The sequence below is a fragment of the Hemiscyllium ocellatum genome, chromosome 20 (genome assembly GCF_020745735.1).
Source record: "Hemiscyllium ocellatum isolate sHemOce1 chromosome 20, sHemOce1.pat.X.cur, whole genome shotgun sequence".
NCBI lineage: Eukaryota > Metazoa > Chordata > Chondrichthyes > Orectolobiformes > Hemiscylliidae > Hemiscyllium > Hemiscyllium ocellatum.
In genome coordinates, this window is record NC_083420.1 from 10,264,477 (window position 1) to 10,290,479 (window position 26,003).

General features: G+C 42.9%; 1 protein-coding gene across 6 annotated transcripts in view; it reads left to right on the top strand.

Annotated features, from left to right (window-relative positions):
* Nucleotides 1-447: 447 nt before the first annotated feature.
* LOC132825342 (Golgi apparatus membrane protein TVP23 homolog A-like) overlaps nucleotides 448-26,003 on the top strand; it is a 58,292-nt gene continuing 32,736 nt past the window's right edge. For 3 of the 6 annotated variants that reach the window (XM_060840493.1, XM_060840497.1, XM_060840494.1), the window contains exons 1-2: nucleotides 448-850; nucleotides 993-1,078. In XM_060840493.1, coding sequence (XP_060696476.1) covers nucleotides 842-850; nucleotides 993-1,078 — 95 coding nt within the window. In that variant the 5' untranslated portion in view covers nucleotides 448-841. Of the gene's footprint in view, nucleotides 851-991; nucleotides 1,079-2,314; nucleotides 2,389-26,003 lie in introns of those variants that run through there. The other 3 variants (XM_060840495.1, XM_060840498.1, XM_060840496.1) reach the window with 2 other exon arrangements.

A 26,003-nucleotide genomic window follows, 5' to 3' on the forward strand; every position in this document is an offset into this window, starting at 1 on the left:
GAAACCATGCAGAGTCAAAGAGTGATGCAGCATGGAAACAGATCCTCAGTCCAACAAGTCTACATCGATCAAAATTCCAAATAATCTAGTCCCACCTGCTTGCTCCTGGTCCATATCTCTCCAATCCTTTCCTATTCATATACTTATTCAAATATCTTTTAAACATTGTAGTTGTACCCACATCCACTACTTCCTTTGGAAGTTCATGCCACATCACCCATTGTCTAAAAAAAAGCCTCCTATGTCTTTTAAAAATCTCTTTCCTCTCACCTTAAAAATGTGCCCCCGAGTCTTGAAGTCCCCCATCCTAGGGAAAAGGCAACTACCATGAACTGCGTCTATATCTCTCATTACTCAGCAAACTCTGCACAGACAGTCACCCAGAGGCTGGAATCGAACCCGGCTCCCTGGCACTGTGAGGCAGCAGCGCTGACCAACCATCTGCAGGGTTTGGGATGGGTTGGATGGGAATGGGGGGGCACGATGGGCAGAATGGCCAGCTCTCTCGGTGATAACAGTTCACTGGATTGCTGTGTTTTTCAGTGATGAGGAGGCAGGGCGGGGAATGCTGTGCTGGGGTCGATGTGAATGATAGATGTTGCTGCCCGTGAGTTACGGTGAACGCTGCTCGTGCCCTCCCTCCCTGGGCTGCGCTCGCGCCGGAGCCGTTTAACTGCCGTACAGGCCCCTTGGCAACCGGCCCCCCCTCCGCAAACGGTCTCCCTTGGCAACCGGCCCCCTCCCTTGACAACTGGTTCCCCCTTCGCAAACGGTCTTCCTTGACAACCGGCCATTGCTGTGACAGGAGGCGGAGGAAGTTCCGGCTCCGACACCGGGGATCATGAGGCAGGTGAGCAAGGCCCGGCATCTTTCTTTCTTCCTTCTCCTCGTCGTCGTCGTCACCGCGACCCCGGCTCCTTCCAGATCCCACCCGGCCCTCTCTCCGTGTTTTTATTAATTAACCCCCCCCCCCCTTTCTTAATTGTCTCCAGGCTCTTGTCGACGACACCGAGGACGTGTCCCTGGATTTCGGTACCGAGGAAGAGGAGGAGCTGGCGCTGAGGAAAAACAGGATCAGGTAAACGTGGCGCCGGGGGTAACACTAACCACTCCCCATGGGCTACAGGTGAGCTCTGGGTAACACTGACAGCCCCCAGGGCTACAGGTGAGCTCTGGGTAACATTGACCGTCCCTAGGGCTACAGGTGAGCTCTAGGTAACACTGACCGTCCCTAGGGCTACAGATGTGTCTGGAGTAACGCTGACAGCCCCCTGGGCTACAGGTGCATTCGGAGTAACACTGACTGCCCACTGGGTTATAAGTGAGCTCAGGGTAACACTGATCACCCCTGGGCTCCATGTGTGCCTGGGATAACATTGACCGCCCCCTGGGCTACAGGTGTGCCCAGCATAACACTGACCACTCCCTGGGCTACAGGTAAGTCCGGGGTAACACTGACCGCTCCCCGGGCTACAGGTGTGCCTGAGTAACACTGACCAACCCCTGGGCTACAGGTGTGTCCGCGGTAACACTACCTTCCGGGCTACAGATGTGTCTGGAGTAACACTGACCACTCCCTGGGCTACAGGTGCGTGCGGGCTAACACTGACAGCCCCCTGGACTACAGGTGTGTCTGGAGTAAGACTGACTGCCCACTGGGCTACAGGTGAGCTCAAGGTAACACTGACTGCTCCCTGGGCTACAGGTGTGCTCAGGGTAACACTAACCACCTCCTGGACTCAGGTGTGCCTGGGTTAACACTGATCACCCCCTAGGCTACAGGTGTCACCGGGGTAACACTGACTGCCCCCTGGGCTACAGCTGTACCTGGAGAAACATTGACTGCTCCCTGGGCTACAGGTGTGTGCGGGGTAACACTGACTGCCCCCTGGGCTACAGGTATATCTAGAGTAACACTGACAACTCCCTGGGCTACAGGTGTGCCTGGAGAAACACTGACTGCCCCCTGGGCTACAGGTGTGTCCAGGTAACACTGACTGCCCCCGGTGTGCCCAGTAACATCCTGGTTCTGGAAAGTTAGTCCAGTGATAATTTTCCTAACCCCTTATATTAGAAAAACTGAATGAGAAGTACTGCACTGAATTCATCTTTTACTTGGTATAAGGGCCAAGAGTTTCCAGGCCAAAAGTACCCTGACTGAGTGTTGTCATCCTGGCCAAACCTGGCTCAGGCAGCCAATGTCATGCAGGCATACCCAAGGCTGTTTAATCCAATGGTCAATTTATGTATTTTTTAAACTATGGGTCTTTTATGTTATTGGACTTCTGAATTTTTGTCATTTACATTTAAACAGCGCAGCAATGAAGCATGTCATGTGCGTGTTTCCCAATTTTAAATGTGTCTTGAAGAAATAACTGCAATTAGAAGGTACTATTGTTATATCCTTCGACTTGACTCAGGAACTGTTCTGGATAACTTATAGATCGTATTTTACAGCTGAGAGAGGGACCTTTTAGTGCTTGTGTTGATATTCTGGAAGACGTTTTAAACTAAACCCAGTCTACCTTGATAATATTTTGCTAATGTCAACTCTTTAAGAAGTAATCAAGAGGTCTATATTGTGGGTATATTTTTCAATAGGAAAGGAACAAATGCAGGTAAACAGAGCTGAGTTGCACATCAGGCATGAATTTGAATGGCTTGCTCATATTTGGCTAGTTCCCATGTTGTCCTTTCACTCATGATTAGATTACTTACAGTGTGGAAACAGGCCCTTCGGCCCAACAAGTCCACACCGACCCGCCGAAGCGCAACCCACCCATACCCCTACATTTACCCCTTACCTAACACTACGGGCAATTTAGCATGGCCAATTCACCTGACCCGCACATCTTTGGACTGTGGGAGGAAACCGGAGCACCCGGAGGAAACCCACGCAGACACGGGGAGAACGTGCAAACTCCACACAGTCAGTCGCCTGAGGCGGGAATTGAACCCAGGTCCCTGGCGCTGTGAGGCAGCAGTGCTAACCACTGTACCACCGTGCCGCCCTCATGTATTTGGACTCCTGAGTTGCTCTGCTACTTTCTTTTTGATAGTTAGACATTTAGTCTAGAAGTCAAAATGAGTGAAATTATTGGCTTAGAGATAGATATATTAGTTAACTAAAGGTGGTTGGGAAGGATTTTTAAAAAGTAAATAAAGTGAGAAAAATTTATTGGAGCAGTATTGCCAACAGATTTGCAGTGCAAATTAACTTTCAAATTTGATATGGTGGATAGAGTCACACAGCGCAGAAACAGAAACTGATCCACACTGACCAGACACCCCAATCTGACCTAGTCCTGTTTGTCAGCATTTGGCCCATATCCCTCTAAACCCTTCTTATTCATAAACCTATCAGATGCTTTTTAAATGTTGTAATTGTACTTGCCTACACCATCTCCTCTGGTAAAAAGTGAGGTCTGCAAATGCTGGAGATCAGAGCTGAAAATGTGTTGCTGGTTAAAGCACAGCAGGTTAGGCAGCATCCAAGGAACAGGAAATTCGACGTTTTGGGCCAGAGCCCTTCATCCTGATGAAGGGCTCTGGCCTGAAACGTCGAATTTCCTGTTCCTTGGATGCTGCCTAACCTGCTGTGCTTTAACCAGCAACACATTTTCAGCTCTACACCATCTCCTCTGGCAACATATTCCATAAAGCACCACTCTTTGTGTGAAAATGTTACCCTTCAGATCCTTTTTAAATCTTTCCTCTCTCACCATAAATCTATGCAGTCTAGTTTTGACTTCCCACACTGGGAAAAAGTCCTTAGCTATTCACCCTAAAAATGCCGTCTCATGATTTTATAATGTCACTTCTCAGCCTCCGATGCTCCAAGGCAAGTGACCCCAGTCTATTCAGCCTCTCCCGATAACATAAACTCTCCAGTCCTGGCAGCAGCCTTTTCTGCACTCTTTCAAGTTTAACAATATCCATGTTACTGAATTCAAGGTGTACGATAAAGGGAATGTAACAGAATGGAGAAAAGATTGACTATAGACTAAGAGTAATTGTTAATGAATGTATTAGGCTAGAGGACTGTAAGAATCAAATTTTGAACCATTTCTTTTTTTTAAATAGTTTATGCTTTTAAAACAATACAAAAATAAAAAAAAAATCAAATGATAGAAATATTCAAAAGAGTAAGCATATTGTGGATGGAGAATATTAACTTTTTTAGTGAACATTTCAGGTTTTGTCAGAACAGTGGCTGCATGTGGGCATTGTGGTAATTGTGAATATGTTTTAAAATAATTTTACAAGAGGGTCACAGGGTATAAGGAGTAGACAGGAAATGAAAAGCTACAATCACATTAGCTACAATAAGCTAAATAGGTGATATACCTTATTCGAATGTTTAGACGATTGTCGTCAAACATTTTGTGTAAATATTGATCAAAATCACTTGACATCTTTCAGCTTCCATGCCAAAGTATTATAATTAACTTTAAGGTACATGGATTACGGAAGGGGCTCAATCAGAGTTCTTTGTCTTTCAGGTGATGGCAGAGGGAGTGGGGTGGCAAGGTGGGGAACCTCTGCATGAAGGTGATCATTGGGTCAGAATGTAATCAGATTTGGCTGTATATAATTCTTTCTTCCCACCGTATCCATGAATTAGCCTGATTATTATCATTGTCCACCTCAATACAGCATACTAAAGGCTAACTATTGCTGACAGTTTCACCTTGAATCACTGCCCTAGGAAGAGGAGAAATCTGAGTAATACAGTCATTAATCTCATAGTATCTCTTATGTTTTAAGACGGATAACTAGAATGCCTTCTTGGTGTGATTTTTGATTCTTGAACATTTATGTTAACTAAAATTCTTGTTTGTAATTTTATTTTGTTTTTTGAGTATTTATAATGATGGAAATTCTTGTCTCTTTGGTGTATGCTTGCTCAGCCTCTAATATTCATAAGGGTACTACCAACATTTTCTCTCATATCTGATTTCAAACAGACAGCTGCAGCATAACAACAGCTGCTGAAAATTCTCTATTCTACTAAATCTGTAGGCGATTTAAAAGAAAAGTCAGCGTTTTATCTGATGCTGATTTGAATAAACTAATTGAATTAGGTTGTAAGTCACTTAGCAGAAAATGTAATGTCTGTAAATTGTACTTTATGAATGCATTTCAGCCTCTATTTCCAGCATAACTCTGTGGGGAAGCATACTAAAAATGGAAAAGGCAATATTTGTCTGTCTTGTAAAAGATTAAAATGCATGGAAACTATTGTCTTCTGAAAATATTTGCATTATATTTTCTCAAAAAAAATACTTCCTTATGGTTGAGTGATGGAATAACTATGCACAAGTATCATTTAATTAATAAATTTCTGTGTGGAATGTAAAAGGACACAGCTATTTTTAATGGGCTAGTTATTTTCAATACAAGTGTGATTGTAGAATGACAGAAAAATGAACATCACCCCTCACCATCTGATGTAATTTAGCACCTTGGAATTTCCCACATTTGTTTAAAACTAGCAAAATGTGGATGTATCTTTACCATTTGATCTTTTCCATAATGGTCTCTTAAATGGTTATGGAACATAGAACAGTACTGCACAGTACTGTTGTGCCAATCTTTTATCCGATTCTCAGATCAAACTAAGCTACATACCCTTCATTTTACTATCATCCATATGCCTACTCAAGAGTTGCTTAAAAACCGCTAATGTAGTTGACTCTACTACCACTGTTGGCAGTGCATTCTACGCACCCATCACTCTCTATGTAAACAATCTACCTCTGACATCTCTCTAAACCTTCCTCCAATCACCTTAAAATTATGCCTCTTCATGAGAGCCATTTCTGTCCTAGGTAAAAAAGCGCTGACTATCCATTCTACCTATGCCTCTCATCACCTTGTACACCTCTATCAAGTCACCTCTCATACTTCTTTGCACCACTGAGAAAAATCTGAGCTCCCTCAACCTTTCTTCATAAGACATGCCCTTCAGTCCAGGCAGCGTCCTAGTAAATCTCCTCTGCACCCTGTCGAAAGCTTCCACATCCTTCCTATAATGAGGTGACTGGAACTGAGCACAATATTCCAACCAGGGCTTTATAGAGCTGCTGCATAACCTTGTAGCTCTTAAACTCTATCCCCCTGCTAATGAAAGCAAACACATCATATGCCTTCTTAACAACCCTATCAACTTGGATGGAAACTTTGAGGGGTCTGTGGATGTGGACCCCAAGATCCCTCGGTTGATCCACACTGCCACGGATTCTGCCTTTAACTCTGTAATCTGCATTCAAATTTGACCTTCAAAAATCAATCACTTCACACTTTTCCAGGTTGAACTCCATCTCAGCCCAGCTCTGCATCTTATCAATGTCCCATGGCAACCTACAACAGCCCTCCACACTATCCACAACTCCACCAACCTTTGTGTCACTGACAAACCTACCACCCTACCTTTCACTTCATCATCCAAGTTATTTATAAAAATCGCAAAAAGCAAAGGTCCCAGAACAGATCCCTGTGGAACAGTACTGTCAACAAGTTCCAGTCTGAATACTTTCCATCTACTACCACACTCTTGTCTTCTATCGGCCAGCCAAGTCTGAATCCAAACAGCCAAATTTCCTGTATTCCATGCCTCCTTACTTTCTGAATAAGCCCACCATGGGGAACCTCAACAAACGCTTTGCTAAAATCCATATAACTACATCCACTGCTCTCCCTTCATCAATGTGTTTTGACACATCCTCAAATAATTTAATTAGGCTTGTGAGGCATGACCTGCCCCACACAAAACTATGCTGGATATCTCTAATCAAACTATCCTTTTCCAACTAATAATAAATCCTGTCTCTCAGAATCCTCTCCAGTAATTTGCCCAATATAGTAGAGTGCTTATCAATATAATTAATGTGTTTTAGAGACTTAACATGCAAGGACTTAGGAGTCTGCATCTGTCCCATTATAAAAATAAGTTATTTCATATTTCTATTCCTTGGAAAGACTTGAGACTAACTGGTATGTGAATGTACACCTGGGATGTCACATTTATGGCTGTGCTACCAATGTGTCAAATGAGGAGAACTGTATGAAATATACTCTGTGAAGCTGTAGTGTTTTGAGGGTAAAGGTGTATTTATTATGAACTTGTAAGGCCTAGAGAGGTAACAATATATAGTTCTTGTATTCAATGGATAAGAATTGTTCTCTGGTCATTTCTTTATCTTACTATGTCAAACACTCTTGTGAATGAGTGACCTGCTTCCAGTCCACCATTGATATTACGCATTAGCTAGCTTCTAAAGGGGTTGCACAAAGCTGACTTTCCATTGAAACCTTTGCCAATTTGCTCTCACTCCATTAAGATTGTGAGCAGGAACTCAGCAGAAAGAGGAGTAAACTTTTACATTTTTACCCACTGCTGCTGTACATTGCTTTTGTAAAGAGCTGTAAAACTGCCTTGTGAAAGTGCTCACCTTCCTCTCAATGTAGAATGATTAACAAGAAATGATTGGCATGAGGAAGTTAAATTCATAGATGTTTTATCATACAGCCACGCAGTAATTAGCAATACATTTATATTGTGGCGTTGCAACTCAGGTGTGGCACCTTTGGTTTTAATAATCAACTATGTAAATTGACCTGGGAACTGGTCCAGCAATGTTTTATTTTCAGTGCCAACTTCCGCAATGCCATAGTACAGTGAGTGGCATATGTGGAAATATACCTGAAAACTGCTTAATACAGCTTGGATGACACCTTGGAAGATAATGCTGGGCTGCTCCATTATGTCTGTGATTGCTGCAATGTAATTTGGAGAACTAAATATTAATTTTTAAGAAGGAAAAAGATGTAATAAGTTGTCAATGAAAAACAAGGTAGCTGGCCATCTTGCAATTTGACTCAAGCTGGTTTTAATCTTACTAAATCTCATACAGAAGCATTATATAAAATGCTGAAGTAACATTATTTATGTTGGCTAATGGTTTATGATTCCACTTCTTTAAAAATGCTCAGAATATCCATATGCACTACCTGTTTCTGCATTTTGTGAAATTGTGATAACCATCGTATATCAGTAGAAATTCCCCCTTTTGCTTGCACAGATGGCACAGGAACATAACATTCCGACCAACATTTTTAAGCTGGTGTTTTTGGTCTGCATGAGCCTCTTACAACCTTGCATCCTCTTGCTTTATCACTATTACCTTCTATTTTGTTTCTCTTATGTACTTATCCAGTTTTTCATTAAATGCACCTCTGCTATTAACCGCAAACATGCCATGTTTTATTGTACACCCAGAGTAAAGAAATTTCTCCTCAATTCCTTTATTGAACTTATTAATAACTATATTGTATTTATTGATTTAAATATTAGGTTCCCCTATCAGTGGAAGCATCTCCATGTCCACTCTATTGAACCCATTTATGGATTTAAAGACTTAAATTAGGTCATTTCAGCCTTTCTTTTGTGGAGGAAAGAGCCTCAGCCTGTTTAGTTTATTCTAAGTTGCACTCTGTCAGTTCTTGTGTCAATTTTTTGTATATCATGTTTACACATTCTCCTTTGTTCCCATAACCTTTTGTAATATGGAGACCAGAACTAAATGCGCTAAGTGTGGTCTAACCACAGTTCTACACCTGTTTAATATAATTTTCAAACTCTTATCTTCTAGAAGTGAAATCCCAGAAGAAAAGTTGCATTCTTTCAGTTCTTGTGTCATCTTTTGTACATCTTGTTTATGTCCTCTTCATTGTTTCCTTGATGTTTTGTAATATGGAGACCAGAACTATACTCACTAAGTCTGGCCTAACCACAATTCTACACCTGTTTAACATAACTTTCAAATTCTTATTCTTTAGGAATACAATCTCAGAAGAAAGGTTAATTGTGTAGTGCTGCTTCAGACAGTACTACAGAGAGTAGATGATTTGACAGGTGGAGACAAAGCTCTCAGCCACTAGCTGTGTGACTAACACATGTTTCTTTAATTATATAAATGAAGAAATCCACTAGGGCCCACAGGTAGCATGTATCTCTCAGGAATGGGTGCTTGAAGTGGTACTTTGCAATCAAGATTGTCCTTTGCAGTGCTTTATTTGCACTCTCTCTGACTTTACTAACCTACATTGCTATTTGTAATGATTTCTGAATCTGTACCCTGAATCACTTTGCATCTCTATTGCAATTAAATTCTTATTTTTCATTCAGTGAAGTGCAAGAAAAGTGCTGCTTCACCTAGAAGGTATGTTTGGGCCCTTGGATACTGAAGAAGTAGGTAAATGGGCAGGTGTGTTTACTTCTGATTCCCAAGCCCAAATCATTTATGTCACTAGCAAACAACTGTGATCCAATCACCTCATCCCACCTTCTAACAAAGTAATTTTTGTTACAATTACATTTTTGCTGGTTATTTTATTATTTTGATGTATTCTACTTTTAAATGAATGGAACAATGAATCTTGAAAGTAATATCAAGTAGCTTGCTTTCCTTTCCAGAATTTTTCTTTAAAAAATGAAAAACTTGGGACTGAACCCAGAAATAAAATTAATTTCTGTGAGTAGCTAAATGATTTAGCGCGGAGTAATTATTTGCCAAATAATCAACCATAGAAAGCTGATGGTTTTGTCCAGTTCAGGTGGTAGATTAGCTCAGTGGTAACTCAGGGAAATCAATATTGATGTTTTCAAAACAGTTCACATTACAAAAAAGGAAGTGTCGAAAGTCTTAGAAAACATAAAGGTAGATAAATCTCCTGGGCCTGATCCTAGGACGTTGTGGGAAGTTATGGGGGAAATTGTAGAGACCAGCAGAAATATTTGTATCATTTATAAACATGAGTGAAGCGCCAGGGTACGGAGGATGGCTAATATTGTGCCGTCGTTTAAGGAAGGTTGTAAGGAGAAGCCTGGGGACTAAAGACCTGTGAGTCTGACATCGGTGGTGGGTAAGTTGCTGGAGGTGATTCTGAAAGGTAGTATTTACATGCATTTGGAGAGGTAGGATTGACTAAAAAGAGTCGAGAGGAGCAAAGGACTTCCGGGAAGGTGAGTCTAACGGTTTAAAAACCTTAGTGCAGGCGTCGGGGCCTCCATTTGTCGAGAGGTGAGAGGGAGGAGCGAAGGACTTCTGGGGAGTTTTTAAGTGGGTGAGATCTTGCAGAATGTGGCAGGTGAGAGACATTTCACATGTCTCTGTCAACTACATCTGCAGGAAGTGCACCCAACTCCAGCTCCTCGAAAACTGAGTTAGGGATCTGGAGCTGAAGCTGGATGAACAATGGATCATCCGGGAGGCTGAGGGGGGAATTGAGAGGATGTACAGGAGGATGATCACTCCCCAGACACAGGATAAGAATAGCTGGGTTACTGTCGGGGGAGGAAAGGGGATGTTGGGGGATGGTCAGAGCAGGGATCCCCTGTAGCCGTTCCCCTCAACAATAAGTATATCATTTTGGATACTGCTAGTGGGGACAGCCTACTGGGGAAAGCCATAGTTGTCAGTCTCTGGCACTGAGCCTGGCACTGTGGCTCAGAAGGGAAGGGGGGTGGAATAGAAAAGTGGTAGTGGTAGGGGACATGATAGTTAGATGGATTGACAGGAGATTTTGTGGGACTCCCGGAGGGTATGTTGCCTCCCTGGTGCCAGGGTTCAGTATGTCGCCGATCGGGTTTACAAGATTCGGAAGCGGGAGGGGGAGGGGGAGCAGCCAGAAATCGTGGTACATATTGGCACCAATGATATAGCCAGGAAAGGGATTGAGGATCTGAAAAGTGACTACAGAGAGTTAGGATGGAAGCTGAAGAGCAGAACGAATAGAGTAGTGATCTCGGGTTTGCTACCGGTGCCCTGAGATTGTGAGATGAGGAACAGTCAGTGAATGCAACTTAACACATTGCTGTGAGGCTGATGCAGGAGGGAGGGTTTTGGATACCTTGACCATTGGGATATCTTCTGGAGAAGTTGGGATCTGTAAATGAAGGACGGGTTGCACCTGAACTGGAGGGTATCAAATGTCCTGGGTGGGAGATTTGCTCATGCAATTTGGGAGGGTTTAAACTAGTTTGGCGGGCGGAGGGGGGGTGTGTGGGAATCGGAGGCACATTTCTGAGAGGGGGTCAGTTGCAGACAGAACAGTGACAGGATATATTGAATCTATTAGGAAGGTTTCTCACGTGATGAAACAAAGGGATCAGTTAAAGTGTGTCTTTAATGCAAGGAGTGTCCAGAATAAGAGTGGTGAAATTAGATCTTGGATCAGTACTTGGGGCTACGGTGTTGTGGCCATAATGGAGACGTGGGTTTCACAGGGTCAGGGATGGTTGCTTGATGTTCCAGGGTTTAGAACATTTAAAAAGAACAGGGAGGGTGGAAAACGAGGAGGAGGTGTAGCATTGTTAATCAGAGAGTGCATCACAGCTACAGAAACGAATGTTGTTGAGGAAGGTTTGTCTACTGAGTCAATATGGGTGGAAGTTAGGAACAGAAAGGGAACAGCCACCACATTGGGGGCTTACTACAGACCACCTAATAGCAGTAGAGAGATTGAAGATCTCATAGGCGGGCAGGTTCTGGAAAAATGCAAAAGTAGCAGGGTTGTTGTTATGGGTATTTTCAACTTTCCTAATATCAACTGAACCTCCTAAGTGCAGATGGTTTGGATAGAGCCGTTTTTGTCAGGTGTGTTCAGGAGGATTTCCTTACTCATTATGTAAAAAGACAGATGAGGAGAAGAGGCCATTTCGGATTTGGTGCTCAGCAACGAGCCAGGACAGGTGTCATATCTTGTGGTGGGAGAGCACTTTGGTGAAAGTGATCACAACTGCCTCACATTCAGCATAGCCTTGGAGTGTGAAATGTGCAGTTACCGAGGAAAGATATTTAATTGGGGAAAAGGAAATGATGACGCTATCAGACAGGAGTTGGGAAGTACAGACTGGGATCAATTGTTCCACAGAAAGGGCACAACAGACGTGGAGATTATTTAAGGAGCAGTTGTTGTGAGTGATGCACAAATTTGTTCGTCTGAGACAGGTAAGAAGGGGTAAGATTAAGGAACCTTGGATGATGAGAATAGAGGAGCTTCTCGTCAAAAGGAAGAAGGTAGCTTACGTAAGGTGGAGGAAGCAAGAATCTAGCACAGCTTTAAAGGATTACAGACTTGCTAGAAAGGAGCTCAGAAATGGACTGAGGAGAGCCAGGAGAGGTCACGAAAAAGGTTTGGCAAGAAATATTAGGAAGAATCCAAAGGCCTTTTACTCACACGTGAGGAATAAGAGAATGATCAGGGAGAAGGTAGGGCCGATCAGGGATAGCGGAGGGAACTTGTGCGTGGAGTATGAGAAGATGGGGGAAGCCCTAAATGAGTTGTTTGCTTTGGTTTTCACCAAGGAAAGTGAACTTGTTGTAAATGAAAACTTAGAGGAGCTAGGATACAGTTTTGACCAGATCAAGATTGATGAAGATGATGTGCTAGAAAGTTTGGAAAACATTAAGATTGATAAGTCCCCAGGGCCAGACCAGATTTATCCTAGGCTGCTCTGGGTAGCGAGAAAGGTTGCTAAGCCGCTGATGAGGATCTTTGCCTCCTCACTCCATGGGAGTCGTACCGGAGGATTGGAAGGAGGCGAGTGTTGTTCCACTTTTCAAAAAGGTTAATAGGGAAATCCCTGGCAATTACAGACCAATCAATCTCATGTCTGTGGTCAGCAAAGTTGTGGAAAGAATTCTGAGGGATAGGATTTATGACTATTTGGCAAAGCATAGTGTGATTAAAGGCAGCTGAAAATGTGTTGCTGGTCAAAGCACAGCAGGTCAGGCCTGATGAAGGGCTCTGGCCTGAAACGTCGAATTTCCTGTTCCTCGGATGCTGCCTGACCTGCTGTGCTTTGACCAGCAACACATTTTCAGCTGTGATCTCCAGCATCTGCAGTCCTCACTTTTTACACTGTGATTAAAGGCAGTCAGCATGGCTTTGTGAGGGACAGGTCATGCCTCACAAATCTTATTGAGTTCTTTCAGGAGGTGTCAAGACAGGTTGATGATGGTTGAGCAGTGGATGTGGTGTATATAGATTTCAGCAAGGCATTTGATGGGGTTCCCTATGGTAGACTCATTCATAAAGTCAGGAAGTATGGGATACAGGGAGATGTGGCTATCTGGATTCCGAATTGGCTGTCTGACAGAAGGCAGAGAGTAGTTGTAGATGGAAAGTATTCTGCCTGGAATGCAGTGTTGAGTGGGGTCCCGCAGGGCTCTGTTCTTGGGCCTCTGTTCTTTGTCGTTTTTATAAATGGGGTGGGTTAGTAAATTTGCAGATGACACAAAGGTTGGAGGTGCCATTGATAGTATAGAGGGCTGCTGCAGGCTGCAACGTGACATAGACAGGATGCAGAGCTGAGCTGAGAAACGGCAGATGGAATTAAACCTGGATAAATGTGAAGTGATGCATTTTGGAAGGTCGAACTCGAATGGTGAATATAGAATTAAAGACAGGATTATTGGCAGTGTGGAGGAACAGAGGGATCTGGGTGTGCAAGTACATAGATCCCTCAAAGTTGCCACCCAAGTGGTTAGGGTTGTTAAGAAAGCATATGGTGTTTTGGCTTTCATTGACAGAGGTATCGAGTTTAAGAGCCGCGAGGTTTTGCTGCTGCTCTACAAGTCCCTGGTGAGACCACACTTGGAATATTGTGTCGAGTTCTGGTCGCCCTACTATAGGAAAAATACAGAGGCTTTGGAGAGGATAAGAAGTTTTACCAGGATGCTGCCTGGACTGGAGGGTTTGCCTTATGAAAGGTTGAATAAGCTCAGGCTTTTCTCTCTGGAGAGAAGAAGAAAGAGAGGAGACCTGATCGAGGTATACAAAATAATGAGTGGAATAGATAGAGTCAATAGCCAGAGGCTTTTTTCCCCAGGGCAGGATTGACTGGTACGAGGAGTCATTAGGAGGAAGGTATAAAGAGATATCAGAGGTAGGTTATTTATGCAAAGAGTTGTGAATGCATGGAATGCGTTGCCAGCTGAGGTGGTGGAAGCGAAGTCATTGGGCCAATTAAGCGGCTGCTGGACATGCATATAGATAGCAGTGAGTTGAGGGGTGCGTAGGTTAAGTTACTATATTTTACATTAGGATTAAGTCTCGTCACAACATCGTGGGCCTAAGGGCCTGTTCTGTGCTGTACTTTTCCATGTTCTATGTTCTAAGAGTCAGTATGGTTTTGTGTAAGGAAAATCGTGTCTCACAAACTTGATTGAGTTTTTTAATGAAGTAACCAAAAGATGGATGAAGGCAGAGTGGTAGACGTTGTTTACTTGGACCTTAAGGAACAAAGAACAAAGAAAATTTACAGTCCAGGAACAGACCCTTCGGCCATCCTGATGAAGGGCTTTTGCCTGAAACATCAATTTTACTGCTCCTCGGATGCTGCCTGAACTGCTGTGCTTTTCCAGCACCACTCTAATCTAGACTCTGGTTTCCAGCGTCTGCAGTCATTATTTTTACCCTTCGGCCCTCCAAGTCTGAGCCAATCTAAATTCACTGTCTAAACCTGTTGCCCAGTTCTTAAGCTCCCCACCTACTCATACATCTGTCCAGATGCATCTTAAATGATGCCTGCCTCTACCACCTCTGCTGGCAATGTATTCCAGGCACCTACCACCCTCTGTGTAAAGTAATTGCCACATATGTCCCCCTTAAGCTTTTCACCTCTCACCTTGAAAGTGTGATCTGCTGATATTGAATCCTTCACCCTGGGAAAAGGCTTATCTCTATCTACCTTGTCCCTACCCTTCATGATTTTGTAGACCTCAATCAGGTCCCTCCTCAATCTCCTTTCCTTGAATGAAAACAATCCTAACCTACTCAACCCCTCTTCATAACTGGCATCTTCCATACCAGGCAACATCCTCATAAACCTTCTCTGCAAGCTCTCCAAAGCGTCCACATCCTTTTGGTAATGTGGCGACCAGAACTGGACACAATATTCTAAATATGGCCAAACCAGTGTCTCATACAATTTAACATGACCTAACAGCTCTTATACTCAATACCCTGTCCGATGAAGGCAAGCATACCATATGCTTACCTGACCACTCTGTCCACATGTGCAGCAACCTTTAGGGTACAATGGACCTGAACTCCCAGATCTCTCTGTAAGTAGCTGCAAATGTGTTGCTGGTCAAAGCACAGCAGGCCAGGCAGCATCTCAGGAATAGAGAATTCGATGTTTCGAGCATAAGCCCTTCATCAGGAATAAGAGAGAGAGAGCCAAGCAGGCTAAGATAAAAGGTAGGGAGGAGGGACTAGGGGGAGGGGCGATGGAGGTGGGATAGGTGGAAGGAGGTCAAGGTGAGGGTGATAGGCCGGAGTGGGGTGGGGGCGGAGAGGTCAGGAAGAGGATTGCAGGTTAGGAGGGCGGTGCTGAGTTGAGGGAACCGACTGAGACAAGGTGGGGGGAGGGGAAATGAGGAAACTGGAGAAATCTGAATTCATACCTTGTGGTTGGAGGGTTCCCAGGCGGAAGATGAGGCGCTCCTCCTCCAGCCGTCATGTAGTTGTGTTCTGCCGGTGGAGGAGTCCAAGGACCTGCATGTCCTCGGTGGAGTGGGAGGGAGAGTTAAAGTGTTGAGCCACGGGGTGATTGGGTTGGTTGGTTCGGGCGGCCCGGAGGTGTTCTCTGAAGCGTTCCGCAAGTAAGCGGCCTGTCTCACCAATATAGAGGAGGCCACATCGGGTGCAGCGGATGCAATAGATCTCTGAAGCGTTCCGCAAGTAAGCGGCCTGTCCTCTGAAGTCCCAAGGCTTTTCCATTTACTGTATAATTTACTCTAGAATTAGACTTCCCAGAATGCATCACCTCACATTTGCCTGCATTGAACTCCATCTGCTACTTCTCTGCCCAACTCACAAGTCTATCTATATTCTCCTGTATTCTTTGATAGTCCCCTCTGCTTTCTGTTACTCCACCAATCTTCGTGTCATCTGCAAACTTGCTGATCAGATCAACAGAGCCCTCTTCCTGATCATTTATGTATATCACAAACAACAGTGGCCCTAGCACTAATCCCTGTGGAACACCACTGGTCACCTTTCTCCATTTCGAGAAGCCTCTTCAACTACTACACTCTGTCTCCTGTTGCTCAACTAGTTCTTTATCCACCTAGCTCGAACACCCTGCACACCATGTGACTTCACTATCTCCATTAGTTTACCATAGGGAATCTTATCAAACGCCTTACTAAAGTCCATGCATATGTTTAAGACCATAAGACATAGGAGCAGAAATTAGGCCATCCAGCCCATTGAGTCTGCTCTGTCATTCAATCATGGCTAAGTTTCTCAACTCTATTCTCCTGCATTCCACCCATAGCCTTTGATACCCTTGATACTCAGGAACCTACCTGTCTCCGTCTTAAATGTACTCAATGACCTGGCCTTATAGAGCCTCAGAAATACATCCTCGCGAAATAAATGCCATCATAGCATTTGCCTTCCCAACTTCTGACTCAACCTGAAAATTTGTCTTGAGAGAATTCTGGACTAGAATGTCCAAATCTCTTTGCATTTCAGACTCTGAATTTTCTACCCATTTAAAAAGTAGTCCATGCCTCTATTCTTCCTACTAAAATGCATGATCTCACACTTTCCATTTGACTCCATCTGCACTTCTTTGCCCATTCTCCTAACCTGTCCAAATCCTTCCGCAGCCTCCCCACCTCCTCAATGCTACCTGTCCCACTACCTATAGTTGTACTGTCTGTAAACCAAGCCAGAATACCCTTAGTATCTTCATCTAGATCACTTAGTGAAGCTTTCGACAAGGTTCCACATGGTAAACTAATAGTAAAGTTAGATCACATGGGACTCAGGGTCAACTTGCAAATTGAATACAAAATTGGCTTTAAGGTAGAAGTCAGAAGTTGGTGGTGGAGGGTTGTTTTTCAGGCTGGAGGCCTGTGACCAACGGTGTTCCTCAGGGACTGGTATTGATTGTATTTGTTATTTATATAATGATTTGAATGAGAATAGGGGAGGCATGGTTAGTAAGTTTGGTGATATAGTGGACAGTGAAGAAGGTTATCTAAGATTGCAAAGAGGTCTTGATCAATTAGGTCAATAGGCTGAGGAGTGGCAGATGGAGTTTAATTTGGATAAATGTGAGATATTGCATCTTAATAATACACACAAGGACAAGATTTACACAATTAATGGTAGGGCCCTGGGTAGTCATAGTCATCAAATCATATAATCATACAACACAGAAACAGTAATGATGTTTAAAAGACATTTCAGAAGTTCATAAGATATTAGAGCAGAATTAGGCCATTCGGCCCAGCAGGTCTGCTCCTCTATTCGATCATGGCTGATATGCTCCTCACTCCCATTTTCCTGCATTCCCCCTTAACCCTTCAACCTATTACCAACTAAAAATCTTTCTAACTCCTCCTTATATTTACTCACTGTCCCAGCATCCACGACACTTTGGGGCTGCGAATTCCACAGATTCAGATTCCTTTGGGGGAAGTAGCTTCGCAACTCTTTTAAATTTGCTAGCCCTTATCCTAAGACTATGACTGCTCGTCTACTAATCCCCACAAGCATTCGTTTGATTAGATTAGATTAGATTCCCTACAGTGTGGAAACAGGCCCTTTGGCCCAAACAGTCCACACCGACCTTCCGAAGAGTAACCCACCCAGACCCATTTCCCTCTGACTAATGCACCTAACACTATGGGAAATTTAGCACGGCTAGTTCACCTGTCCTGCACATCTTTGGACTGTGGGAGGAAACTGGAGCACCTGGAGGAAACCCGCGCAGACACAAGGAGAATAGACAAACTCCACACAGTCACCTGAGGTTGGAATCAAACCTGGGACCCTGGTGCTGTGAGTGCTAGCCACTGAACCACCGTGCTGCCCCTTCAACCAACTCCCCTGTCATACAAGTTTAAATCCATCCCCACTAAAGTATTTACTCTCAGCCTTAGGTCTCTTTTATATCGTTCCCCTCACCCAAAACCTCTGCTGTCAAGTTGTGGATTCCCCCCCCCCCCCCCAGGGAAAAGACTTTATTTGTTTATCCTATCCATGGTCATCATGATTTTATAAACCTCTATAAGGTCACTTGTCACCTTCCGACGCTCAAGGGAAAATAGCCCCAGCCTATTCAGCCTCTCCCTATAGCTCAAACCTCCCAAACCTGGCAACATCCTTATGAATCTTTTCTGAACCCTTTCAAGTTTCACAACGTCCTTCCTATAGGAGGGAGACCAGAATTGCACATAATATTTCAGAAGTGGTTTAAGTAATGTCCTGTACAGCCACAAAATGACCTCCCAATTCCTATAATAAATTTAGGGCCTAATTGCCTTCTCGTACGTCCTTACCCCAACCCCCAAACAGCAGACTTTGTCATCAAATAGGCTACTACCACAAATAACCCATTGTCAGCCACTAGTGGTGCCCAGTAGCGGCTATTCATTCTCCCAGGTTGACCTCTGTCCTTTCTTTAGTAAGCACAACTGTTTTTCCCTCTCTCTGGGTTTCATCTCCACCTATTGTCTAATTCTCCCCGCTCCTACCACTGCACCTTTAGCATATATACCATGTTTTCCTAATTAAATTCAATTTTGAAGAAGGAACTCTGCTTTCCTCACCCCCCCCCCCCCCCCCCAACACCCCACAGATACAACCACATCTGCTGAGTTTTTCCATGAATTTTAGGTTTTGTTTCTGATTTTCAGCATCTGAAGTTCTTCAAATTTTTTTTGACCAAATTAAGAGGCTTGTTGTAAACATGTTTGAGACTAAGTCATTGATATTACACAAATGAAACATTGTTCATTGAAACAGAATTCTGCACTTTGTTTTGTGAAATCCAATTTCCTTCTGGGCTGAAGTCCTTACAAGCAGTTAAAAATAATTTCCAAAGCCTCCCTGTATTTCCCTCATTAGTCCAGAAAGCACTGAAGCTGATTGAAGCTTGTTGAGATTAGGTGTCAAGCATGGGTTCTTTCCTTTATGAATCATTTATTGACCAACTGAATCGTCAAGGAAACATAACTTATTGCTTAAGAAGGGAAATGTATTGTCTTCGTATTCCTTGAGACATCAAGGTGATTGGAACATCTAAGCAAGATCCTTTTATGAAACCCTCAGGAGTGCTATGAAATAGTGAATGTCTTAATCTTTTCTCAGCCAGTGCTATTTCGCAATGTGTGTTGTATTGTAGCCAACTATCTTAACCTCCTTCCCTTTCATGGTTAACTAAGTTTTGTCATCTCCAAACTTCTCATGAGAAGTAGAAATTAAAAGTCCCTGGTGTGTTCTTTAGTTCACTGAAATTGAATGTAAAGCAAATTGAGTGGAAATATGAGAGAAAACAATGAATGAAAAGATGTGGAACCAAACTTTCCCAATGGAAATAACCTTGATTTTGGTTCATATTGGGGGTTATGGAGACTGGATTAGCAAGGTGTAAGGTAGACGCAAATAGTTCAACTAAACTGGTAATTCCCTAATGAACTTTCAGCCATTGTCGTAAGAGCAAAAATAGCCAGAATGTTGCAACATTCTTCTGAATTGTTTTTACAAATCCTTATCATTTGGTAGAAGAATAGTTCAATAAGTAAGTAATTGTTGAGAATAGAGAGTTTTGAGAAGATTTGTAGCTCAGGTTGAGGTTCTGGATGTAGGTTTGCTTGCTGAGCTGGAAGGTTCTATGAGAAACTAAGCTCATACACTTCAATAATTTCAGTCCAAGACAAGATCTGAATCAGTAGTGTCATTTATTTTACTCTTGCAAGAGGGTATGATGTCCACTGTCTGTCTACAAGGCAAGGGACTCACACACCGAATTCAACAAATACTCGATATTTATATCATTTGGCTTCTATTTTTTTATTTCATTGCTCCTCCCCTGTTTACATCTTCCACTTCTCTAAGAACGGCACCCATTACTCCTGTTTATCTCTTGCCTTATCCGGCCTGATCTGTGACAAAATGCTTATTTCTGGCCTCACAAGGCCGTTTGACCTCATCCTGCTGTGGATCATTGTTAGGCATATCCTTTCTTTACCATTATCAACTCCCTTCATCGTGCCGCCCCTCTCATACAGATATTTAAGACTCTTTTAATTGGGGTTTGTTCCTGTGTTTCTGTAAAAGTGGGAAACAGATGATTATACCTATTGTTTGTACAGGCGTATCTAACTTAACTGCCTCTCCTCACAGCATCTTATCTATTCGCCTGTAATATCTACCATTGTTTTGCAGTCCTGTTTCTTTCTTGCATACACTTTTATTGTTGTGGTTCTGTTCGCCGAGCTGGAAGTTTTTGCTGCAAACGTTTCGTTCCCTGGCTAGGGAACATTATCAGTGCTATTGGAGCCTCCTGTGAAGCGCTGCTTTGATGTTTCTTCCGGTATTTATAGTGGTTTGTTCTTGCCGCTTCCGGGTGTCAGTTTCAGCTGTAGTAGTTTGTATGTGGGGTCCAGGTTGATGTGTCTGTTGATGGATGTTCTTGCCGCTTCCGGGTGTCAGTTTCAGCTGTAGTGGTTTGTATATTGGGTCCAGGTCCATGTGTCTGTTAATGGAGTTTGTGGATGAATGCCATGCCTCTAGGAATTCCCTGGCTGTTCTCTGTCTGGCTTGTCCTATGATGGTAGTGTTTTCCCAGTCAAATTCATGTTCCTGGTTGCCTGAGTGTATGGCTACTAGGGATAGCTGGTCGTGTCGGATCAGATACGTAGATGACACCTTTTGTAATCATCAAAAACACAGAAATAGAAAAAACACACCGAATCATCAACGCCACACTCACAGGAATACGATTCACGAGAGAAGAGGAAAAGGATAGCCAACTCCCATTCCTAGACGTGTTAGTAGAGAGAACACCCAACGGAGAATTCACCACAAGGGTACACAGGAAACCAACACACACAGACCAAGTCCTAAACTATGAAAGTAACCACCCCAACACACACAAACGAAGCTGCATCAGGACACTATTCAAAAGAGCCACAACACACTGCAGTACACCAGAACTGCGAAAAGAGGAAGAGGAACACCTATACAAGGTATTCGCCAAAAATGGATACCCACGCAACTTTATCACCAGATGTCTAAGAGATAGACCACGGAACGAGGACATGCCACAACCAAAAGGACTAGCCACACTACCATATGTCAGGAGCGTCTCAGAACTGACAGCCAGACTACTGCGACCCTTAGGACTCATAACAGCACACAAGCCAACTTCCACGCTCAGACAACAACTCACTAGAACAAAGGACCCAATAGCCAGCACAAGCCAAACTAATGTAGTTTATAAAATACCATGCAAGGACTGCACAAAACACTATATAGGACAAACAGGAAGACAGCTAACAATCCGCATCCATGAACATCAGCTAGCCACAAAACGACACGACCAGCTATCCCTAGTAGCCATACACTCAGACAACCAGGAACATGAATTTGACTGGGAAAACACTACCATCATAGGACAAGCCAGACAGAGAACAGCCAGGGAATTCCTAGAGGCATGGCATTCATCCACAAACTCCATTAACAGACACATGGACCTGGACCCAATATACAAACCACTACAGCTGAAACTGACACCCGGAAGCGGCAAGAACATCCATCAACAGACACATCAACCTGGACCCCACATACAAACTACTACAGCTGAAACTGACACCCGGAAGCGGCAAGAACAAACCACTATAAATACCGGAAGAAACATCAAAGCAGTGCTTCACAGGAGGCTCCAATAGCACTGATGATGTTCCCTAGCCAGGGAACGAAACGTTTGCAGCAAAAACTTCCAGCTCGGCGAACAGAACCACAACAACGGACACCCGAGCTACAAATCTTCAACCAGACTTTATACACTTTTAGCTAATACAAACAAACAATTATGCGTTTTCATTCTTGTTGACTCAGCTCTTGGCTGAAACAATTACACGCTGATGTGAGTTCATTTACTTTGTATAAGTAATTATAATTTCAGAAGTAACACTACTTTACCTGTATCCCACAGTTCATTTCCAGATGTTTCATAACCCTACTAGGTAACATTTTCAGTGGGCCTCCAGGCGAAGCACTGATGATGTTTCCTGCTTTCTATTTATATGTCTAACTCGATCTACCACCCCCTGAGAAAAAGAACAGGAAATGATATCACAGGAAATGAGATCACCAACCCAAAGAAAGCAGAAATCATCAACAGTTTGTAACACTCTTTTTGTTCTCTCAGAGAGCACTTTGGAACTATTGAATTATCTTTGAAATGTAGTTCACACTTGGTTAGCAAATGCAGAATTGAATTGAATTGAATTGAATTTATTGTGTACTGAGGCACAGTGAAAAGCCTTGTCTTGCGAGCTATACAGGCAGATCACATAGTTAAATAGCATAGATAAGTAAATAATAGGTAAACAGCAGCAAAAACGAAGACACAGGTACAGGTGAATGCTAAGACTTTGTGAGTCTATTCAGTGTTCTAACAATAGTAGGGTAGAAACTGTTTTGAAAACGGCTGATGCGTGTGTTTAGGCTTCTGCACCTTCTCCCCAATGATAGAGGTTGTAGAAAAGCATTGCCAGGGTGAGATGGATCTTTGAGAGTGCTGGCGGCCTTTCCTACCAGCGGGCCTGGTAGATGGATTCGATAGACGGGAGATTGGCCTTTGTGATTGTCCGGATCAAGTTCACCACTCTCTGTAACCGTCTCTGATCTTGAATAGTACAGTTGCCATAAGTTAACGTCTGCATCTAACAGAGGCCACTGATCAACCATCAAGGGATTATTGTTAAGATTTGTCCCAAGCAACTTTGTGACACAGGACTCTGTGCTCTATGGGATTTTCCCAGAACACACACTGTGACAAACAGAGTTCACCTGGTGTACCATCAATTCAGCGAAACACGCTCTTCTGTCTGCCTAAAACTTGTTGGCCTTTCAGTGTAAAGAGTTGACCTCAATCAAATGTGACAGACTGGCACATTCCAAGGTCCAGGGTTACCTGTGGAGGGATGTGCTAAAGCTCGGGGAAAGACTGCTGTCTAGGATCTTTCTACCAAAGTGTAATGGAGGTCTGTTCAGTTGACAACCTCTGTTGGTGCCTCAAGATGATCATAAATAGTTACATACATAAGTAGGAAATGCCTATTTGTTTTCAACTGTAAAGAAACTTTGGAGCAGCACGATTGCGCAGTGGTTAGCACTGTTGCCTCACAACGCCAGGAACCTGTGTTCAATTCGGGTGACTGTCTGTGTGGAGTTTGCACATTCTCCCCGTACCTGTGTGGGTTTCCACGGGGTGCTCTAGTTTCCTTGCACAGTCCAAAGATGCGCAGGTTAGGTGAATTGGCCATGCTAAATTCCCTAGTGTCCAAGGATGTGTAGTTTAGGTGCGTTAGTGTAAATGTAAAATAGTAGGGGAATGGGTCTGGGGGGGTTACTCTTCGGAGCATCGGTGTGGACTTGTTGGGCCAAAGGGCCTGCTTCCACGCTGTAGGGATTCTATTAAAAAAAAACTCTGAGAAATGGGAACATTCCAGTGTTTTTTTTTCTCTCTGCAAAGACTGTCCAGATATAATTTAAAATCTTTGCATGTACGTATAGATATTTTTATGAATAAAGTATACATTTGAAATAAAAGTGTTTTCTGTAGTTTAGCTGATAATTCACACACACTCTTGTTAATGCTCCTACTGCCACCCTGACAGAAATCATGTAAATTAGCACAATCTTGGTCTGCATGGGTTAGTTCAGCACTGACTTAAACATCTGCAAAAGTATGCCTTGTATATAATTCTTATTTAAAGGAGTTTTGAATAGTCCTTTCAATATCTGGAGAATTCCCAACTGAGTTTATGGAACATGAGCAAACTTCTTGAATGTGCTAATTCAATTAATTACCTTGAGGCTTAGTGCTACTTTAATTCAAGCCATCAGCATTCATCATTTTAAACAATTTTGACCATATTCTTAATGAAAATGGCAATTTTAAAATCAGTACACTGTTCCTTGTGATTCTTCATGATTTGAGTCACTTCTGTCTATTACTTCCCCTTATAAGAGGAAGCTAGTATTCTCTGGAATATTTATAGGTAGTTCTAGCAGCTCACTTTGCCTCTCTTCAATTGGAATCCAGCTACCTATTTAGGAATATTTAGGATGAAGGGACTGGGGGCATTCTAGCGAAGTTTGCCGATGATATGAAGTTAGGTTGACAGGCAGGTAGTACTGAGGAAATGGGGAGGCTACAGAAGGATCTAGACAGTTTGGGAGAGTGGTCCAGGAAATGGCTGATGGAATTCAATGTGAGCAAATGCGAGGTCTTGCACTTTGGGAAAAAAAGAATACAAGCATGGACTTCTTTCTGAACGGTGAGAAAATTCATAAAGCCAAAGTACAAAGGGATCTGGGAGTGCTAGTCGAGGATTCTCTAAAGATAAACATGCAGGTTGAGTCTGTGATTAAGGAAGCGAATGCAATGTTGTCATTTATCTCAAAAGGGTTAGAATATAAAAGCACTATTGTGCTACTGAGACTTTATAAAGCTCTGGTTAGGCCCCATTTGGAGTAGTGTGTCCAGTTTTGGTCCCCACACCTCAGGAAGGACATACTGGCACTGGAGCGTGTCCAGCGGAGATTCACATGGATGATACCTGGAATGGTAGGTCTAACATATGAGGAACGGCTGAAGATCTTGGGATTGTATTCATTGGAGTTTAGAAGATTAAGGAGAGATCTAATAAAAACTTACAAGATAATATATGGCTTGGAAAGGATGGACGCTAGGAAATTGTTTCCGTTAGATGAGGAGACTAGGACCCGTGGACACATCCTTAGAATTAGAGGGGGTAAATTCAGAACAGAAATGCGGACAGCCAGAGAGTGGTGGACCTGTGGAATTTATTGCCGCAGAGAGTGCAGTGGAGGCCGAGACGCTAAATGTCTTCAAGGCAGAGATTGATAAATTCTTGATATCACAAGGAATTAAGGGCTATGGGGAGAATGCGGGTAAGTGGAGTTGAAATGTCCCTCAGCCATGATTGAATGGCGGAGTGGACTCGATGGGCCGAATGGCCTTACTTCCACTCCTATATCTTATGGAATATAATTTTCTCTGAATACACCTAACCTGTGAGAGTGTGTGTAACCACAGCAACTTGGCCCCTCAAAGTTATCTGCAGCACTACCATAACAACCGGCTTCTGCAAAATTGTTTGTGCACTATTGTAGAATAATAATCAATTTACTAATAAAATAGCAGACAAAAGTATTTTATATTATTATCATCTCATATAGTACTTGACCAAGCATTAAACTTTTCACTGTCTCATCAACAATAGAGGATCCAATGTTGCTTATGACCTTGCACTTGTGTGCACAAAACATATGCTTGACAAACAAATCACATTTGTTCTTGTAATTAACCAGCTCAGAATAATTTTGGCTGACTCTCCTGTTTCTTCAGTTTTACCATGATAATCAGCATTTATCTGGGACCTTATTAGGCGTAATCATTATATTTGCTCTGCAATGTTATTAAATTCGTCACCATCTAACCATTCAAATGAATGTTTCAGGTGAGCAGTACTTAATTGTTTCAAAAGGGTAATGAAGAGTGTTTACAGAAAAAAATCTGCTACTGCTGAAATATTGTAATAGCAAAATATACCAGGGAGTGTTGCTGTCAGCACTTCATTGATTTTAACTTGGCTCTAGTAGTGTATCAAATTTATAACAGCTATGAAACATCTATTTCCTTGTCTAACTTCACATTTCCTTAACAAAAATGGACACAAACAATCTCGAAGCACTGTGGATACAGAATCTAGCAACTGATGAGACTTAAAAGAAGCAACAAACATGAGAAAACTCAAATTGAAAATAAGAAATGTTGAAATTTTGCAGACACTTGGTTACTAATTCCAAACAGAAAGAATTTTGATAAAAAATTACCTGAAACGTTAATTATTTTCTTTCTCCACAAATGCTGCTGA